This window comes from Octodon degus, unplaced genomic scaffold (assembly GCF_000260255.1).
Source record: "Octodon degus isolate 3935 unplaced genomic scaffold, OctDeg1.0 scaffold00147, whole genome shotgun sequence".
In the NCBI taxonomy this organism is placed as follows: Eukaryota; Metazoa; Chordata; class Mammalia; order Rodentia; family Octodontidae; genus Octodon; species Octodon degus.
Window position 1 is genome coordinate 4,381,494 of NW_004524723.1, and position 6,000 is coordinate 4,387,493.

At 47.5% G+C, this 6,000-nt stretch overlaps 1 protein-coding gene across 2 annotated transcripts in view; it reads left to right on the plus strand.

Moving 5' to 3' along the window:
• The window catches only part of Mylk (myosin light chain kinase), a 228,515-nt gene that overhangs the window by 140,209 nt on the left and 82,306 nt on the right, over window positions 1-6,000 (plus strand). For both annotated transcript variants that reach the window (XM_023702276.1, XM_023702275.1), the window contains exons 13-14: window positions 1,269-1,466; window positions 2,052-2,301. In XM_023702276.1, coding sequence (XP_023558044.1) covers window positions 1,269-1,466; window positions 2,052-2,301 — 448 coding nt within the window. The remainder of the gene's footprint in view (window positions 1-1,268; window positions 1,467-2,051; window positions 2,302-6,000) is intronic.

The following is a 6,000-nucleotide window of genomic DNA, read 5'->3' on the forward strand; positions in this document are numbered from 1 at the left end:
ACAAAAGATTCCCAACTCTCAGAAAATAGTCTCAGTTGCTCTATTCCAATTTCAAGGTAGAAAGGAACAACAGAGGTCTTTCTAAAAGGGGAATAGAATAAGTGTAAGTGATTTGCACCCTCTTCTGAGATATCCCAGTCCTTGCTGGAGGTAAACCGAGAGGCCAGGGAGGCCCCGGGCTCTGTGCTTGTGGCTAGGGCAGCTGTAGTTGCTACTGAGTGCAACTGAGTCCTTAGCTCCTAATCCATGCCTCTTACAATTTACAGGTCAGTTTCCTTTTCTCTCAGCTCCTCTTGAACTGCAGAAGCAATAAAATGAGCTGTGAGAGAACCCAGGGCTCACCCTTGTAGGGGTGCTCAGATGATCTCCCTGTTGCGGCAGGCTGGAGGCCATGATAGCCCCAGGCATGTGGCTGGGTCCTCTCCACATGGAAGAGATTGGGTGGAAGAGACTGTTAGACTCCAGGCCTGTGCCGCCTACCCCATTGCACATAGGTGGCCATCCACTCACTCAGTTAAGCTTTTCCAGGGCCTAAAGCCCCAGCCTACCTCAGCAGGCCATTCCAGGAGCCTTGCTCCTTTGGAAACAGAGTCACTCAGCCCTGCATGAGAAGAGCCCTCACAAATGAGCATTGCTCTGAGCCCCAACAAATTACAGGGATGCAGACCACTAAAGACTGCCAGTGTTAGCCACTGAGACTCATGTTTGGAAATGCTATGCAAGCTCATGTCCTGGAACAGCATTTGCATGATAGCAAAATGAAATGCTACCCATGTTATCTTCCGGAGACGGTCTGCGAGGAGGTTGCCATGCAGCTGCCACTGGCCTTCATGTGAAAGCCCACTGCCGAGCAGATGTGTGAGGTTTGAACCCAGGGACCCAGTGTCCACTTAGAGTATGCAACTGTATCAATTCTAATTTTAGAAACCATTCTTCCTGGGTTTTCTTTTCTATCTCTGAAATCATATTTTCAATTCTAGGTATTTTCTCATTTCTACAGGTTGGTTTTTTAGTAATCATAATGAACACACATCAGACCGTTTTTGTGTGTGTGTCAAGTGATATTCCAATGGGCACTTGCAGGAAGCTTGATTAACTCAGGCCTCCCAGCAAGCGCAGTGGGTTGGTGCGGTTAGAATCCCCATTCTCCAGGTGGGGGAGCTGAAACATAGAATTGGAGTACGTGTTTAGCACAGTACTAAGTGCAGAATCATCGCCTGGCCAGGAAAAGACCTCCCTGACCAGCCCATGCCCTCCTCTTACTTTAGGGAACCCACCCCCCAAGGTCATCTGGCTTCACAATGGGAATGAGATCCAGGAGTCAGAGGACTTCCACTTTGAACGGAGAGGCACTCAGCACAGTCTCTGCATCCAGGAGGTGTTCCCGGAGGACACGGGCACATATACCTGCGAGGCCTGGAACAGTGCCGGAGCAGTTCGCACCCAGGCGGTGCTCACAGTGCAAGGTGAGGTTGAGCTGCCAGGAGGACGGGGGTTGCTGCCATGGCCACTCCCAGAGCCATGTGGGACCTGCTTTGGTCCCATCCCAGCCCCACAGGCAGCTCCCTGTCAGATACCTCCAGCTTTGGCTGAGTGGAGTTCTCTGTAGTTCCTGCCCTCTCTGAGTTACTAGTGACCAGCTGCATAGAGTGCTAAGAGGGAATTCTGCAACACACTTAATTCACAATGATAGCTTATGATATCTGTGTTCATTGGTCCTTGCCTTTAGTAAACTGGTACCAGGAAAGATAAGTTAAGCACAAAAGCAGGGTACAATAGCTCCCAGTCAGATGCATCAGATGCAGGCCACAGCATCTAGCTGGTGCTAGTATCTCTAAGCTCCTTCCTCTTGCCTTGGATGTGCAAATTCATGATAATGTTGCCCTTAGTGAAATGTACCCAAGATGGATTTGTAGGTGAAAGATGTGCTCTGTTTGTCTGATGGAGGTGATTTCTGCACCTGCTATTGTCTCCCATCCCTTCTCACTGTGGCAGAGTGGGCTCAGTGTGCTGAAGGGCCTCTCCTTAGCTCCCCACCTCCCAATTTTCAGAGCCACAAGATGGCATCCAGCCCTGGTTCATCAGCAAGCCTCGCTCAGTGATGGCCTCCCTGGGCCAGAGTGTCCTTATCTCCTGTGCCATTGCTGGTGACCCCTTTCCCAGCGTGCACTGGCTCCGAGATGGCAAAGCCCTCTCCAAAGACACTGGCCACTTTGAGGTGCTACAGAATGAGGATGTGTTCACCTTGGTCCTGAAGAATGTGCAGCCCTGGCACGCGGGCCAGTATGAGATCCTGCTCAGGTGAGTCTGCCTGCTGTTCCTTCCCCCTTTCTCGCATTCCCTGGGCTTCTCTGACTTGGGCTGGGCAGCCAGAGGGGATAAAGGCTGATGTGAATTTGGGCTTCAAGGTGAAACAAGTATAGGCCCAGAGCAGAACAGGTGCTGGTGGACAGCCTCCCTGTCTTGGTTACTTTTCTCTCATTGCTGGGACAAAATACCTAAGGCCCAAAATCAGGCAAGGAAAGCTTTATGTAGCTCACAGTTTGTGAGGGTTTCAGTCCATAATCAGCTGGCTCCAAGGCGGAGTAGCACATAGAAGAGGGCAGCAGTTCATGACTGTAGAAATCAGCAAGATCAAAAGCAAAAGGGGAGGAGCAGTTGCAGAGAGCAAGCCTCCTTCCCTCCCTTATATTGCATTCATGCTGTCTGCCCCGGGCTGGGTGTAGCACTCACACCCATAATCCCAGCATTGGATCATGAATTAATCACAACCTCTAGAAGCCACCACACAACTGCATGAGGCTTTTCAGGAACGTCTAGCCCCAAACCATAGCACTCCCCATCTGAGATCAGTTCCAACATCCTGGCCTTTGCACATCATGTGGCATGTAGAGAATATCAAAGAGGGAGGAGTGCAGTCAAGGTGGAAATATGAGAGGATAGAGGGAATACACTAGTTATCTGTTGTTGTATAACAGATTACTCAAGAACTTAGCAATTTGAAACCACAAATATTTATTATCTCACAGTTTCTGTGGGCTGGTATGCTAGTCTGCTTTCTGTTATTATAACAGAATACCTGAGGTTGAGAAACTTAATAAAGCAAAAAGTTTTATATAGCTTATGATCCTAGAGATCCAGGGCCCAAGGCCCATATCTAATCATGGTCTTTTTGATAGGAAGGTGGTAGAGAGAATTACATGGCAAGAGACCAGGGAGCATATGTGTGCCCTGGCTCCTCTCCATGTCCCACCTCCAATATTCAGTCATGGCACCCCCACCCCGATAAACTTATCTAATCTCAATCTCCATCCAAAGGTCCCACAGATAAACACCACAGTTGGATTAAATTTGCACTCTCCTAATATGTTACAGTGGGAATAAACTTCACATATATGAACACTTGGGGGACACAAACCATATCTAAACTATAAAAGCTGTGAATTTGGAAACACCTTACTTGAATGGATTTTTTTATTTAAATTGTAGTCAAGCTGAGGTCTCTGGAGGCTTGTCTGACTGAGCTTGGAGGCACCACTTCCAAGATAGCTTGGCAAGAGGCTACAGCTCCTTGCTGCTTGAAGGTCTTTATGCCACTGCAGCTGGCTTTCTGAGAGCTAGTGATCCAGAGAGAGAGAGAGAGAGAGAGAGAGAGAGAGAGAGAGAGAGAGAGAGAGAGAGAGAGAAAGAGAGAGAGCAAGTCAAACCCGAAATGTCCTCTATTGCCCACTCTTGGAGCCATGTACCATCACTCCAACATTGCCTTTGTGAGAAGTGAATCACTAAGTAGCTTTCATTCTCAAGGGGAGGAGAGTTGAGTTCCACCCCTCAGAGTTTCAGAGAATGTATAGAACTTTATTTTTTTATTTACTTTTTATTTTTTATTTTTGCGGTACCGGGAATTGAACTCAGGACCCTGCACTTGCCAGGCAAGTGCTTCTTCTACCGAGCCATCTCCCTGGCCATGTGTAGAACTTTAAAACCACCAGAGGCAGGTAAACTTTCCCCCATTCCTTTTTCTCACCTTTTCCAAGTCTCCCTAGATTAGCTGAGAAGGTAAGCCAGTTTGTCTGCAGGCATAGCACACAGGCTGGTCTGCTAGCATTTGCAAGATATTTGTTAAGCAATTGTGATCTAAAAGAATGTTCTCCTGTCTTTAAAATGTGCCAGCTCTTAAAGTCTGTTCCAACCCTGGATTGACAGAGATGCGGTGCTGGCTGACCGTAAGGTTGGTGTAAGCATGAAAAAGCAACTGTCTGCACCTAGACCTAAAAACAGGACATCATGTCATCCTAAGGGCCAGCATCTGTCCACTTTCTCTCCCACATTTTATCACTCCCCAAAGCCCCTCATACTCAAGGCCTTGGCCTAAAAATAAGTTCTGTCACTACATACCAAGGCTATTGCCATGGTAGAACAATATGCCTACAATAATTGGAAAATCTGGTGTGTACCTGTCTCAGTTACTTTTCTCTTATTGCTGGGACAAAATACCCAATGCCCAAAATTAAGGAAGGAAAGGTTTATTTAATTAACAGTTAGTGGAGGTTTCAGTCCATACTCAGCTGGCTCCAAGGCAGAGTGGCACATGGCAGAGGGCAGCAGCTCATAGCAGCGGAAATCAGTGAAGAGCAAAGGGAGGTGCAGCTGCTGTGGTAGCTAGCAAGCCTCTCTCCCCTCCCCATATTGTATTCGGACTATCTTCCCCAGAGCGGGTGTAGCACTCACACCCATAATCCCCCCATTGGACCATGAATTAATTACAAACTCTAGAAGCCATCCTAATGACTGCATGAGGCTTTTGAGGAATAACTAGATACAAACCATAATAGTACCCCATTCCTTTTTTGCACTTGTGCTTTGTGCTTGTATCAGCTAGCTTTTGCTACTTAACTAACCACCCCAAACAGTAACATTTTAAAAATAGCTATTTTTTAAAAATATACTTATTATCTCTTAGGAGTCCTTGGATCTGCTAGAAAGATCTGCTAATCTGAGCAATGCTCAGCGCATCTCAACTGAACTTAGTGGCCTACCCTGTTATTAGCTGTGGGCTGCTAATCAACCGCCAGTGATATTCTCAGAAGACATCAACCACCTTTGCTTTATACCTGAACCAGTTATTACCAAGAGGAGACCACACTCCTAAGCCATCAAAGGAGGAAAACCAATTAGATGTGAAAATACTTGCAGATGAGCTGTCTGCATGGGAGTAGTACTAAGAGACAATGCCCATATTAATTAAACCAGACATTCTAGAGGAGATGAGCTTTTCATAGGATTTTGAGGGAAAATGAGGGCTAAATGCTGGCCAGCAAGAAAGGGCTTGGCTGTTGAATAGACTGAACAAGAAAGGGTGGGAGTGGGGAGGGCGAGCAAAGCAAGGGGTGATGGAGTTTTGCCAGGCCAGAGAGGAGGATACATTGGGAGGTTAGCAGGCAGACTGTCTGGGGCCAGCTGTGGACAGCCATAAAATTTAGACTGTCACAGCTGGAAGGGACCTCAGAAGATATCAATCCTCCTCCTCATTTTATAATGTGGGAAACTGAGTTCCAGTTCATGGACTTGCTCACGACCACCCAGAGGCCATGAGCAGAGCTCAAGTTTGAGTCTTCATTTTCTGACTTGAATCTGGTATCATCCACTGTTCTGTCTAGCATGGGGAGTTTCTCTCAAGGGCTGGGGGACCCAAGGAATTTGCACTGGTGTCTCTACCCTGCAGCCCTTGTTTCTTTTCTCTCCCCAAAATCCAGCCTCTTCATTCCTCTGGAAAGCTGCTGCCCTGGCCTTGCTTGCCCTCGGCCAAAAAGGAGCAAATCAGTGGAAAGTTCTCCCAGACAGCATGTGTCAGGCCTGCCAGGGGCCATGTTCCTCTCTTGCTCTCCATGTCATGACAAAAGTCAGACCTAGACACAGGGAAAAATGCCAGCAAGGAGTAGAGAGAGACAGACAGACAGATAGATAGACAGACAGATAGACCCAGACCCAGACAGACAGGGA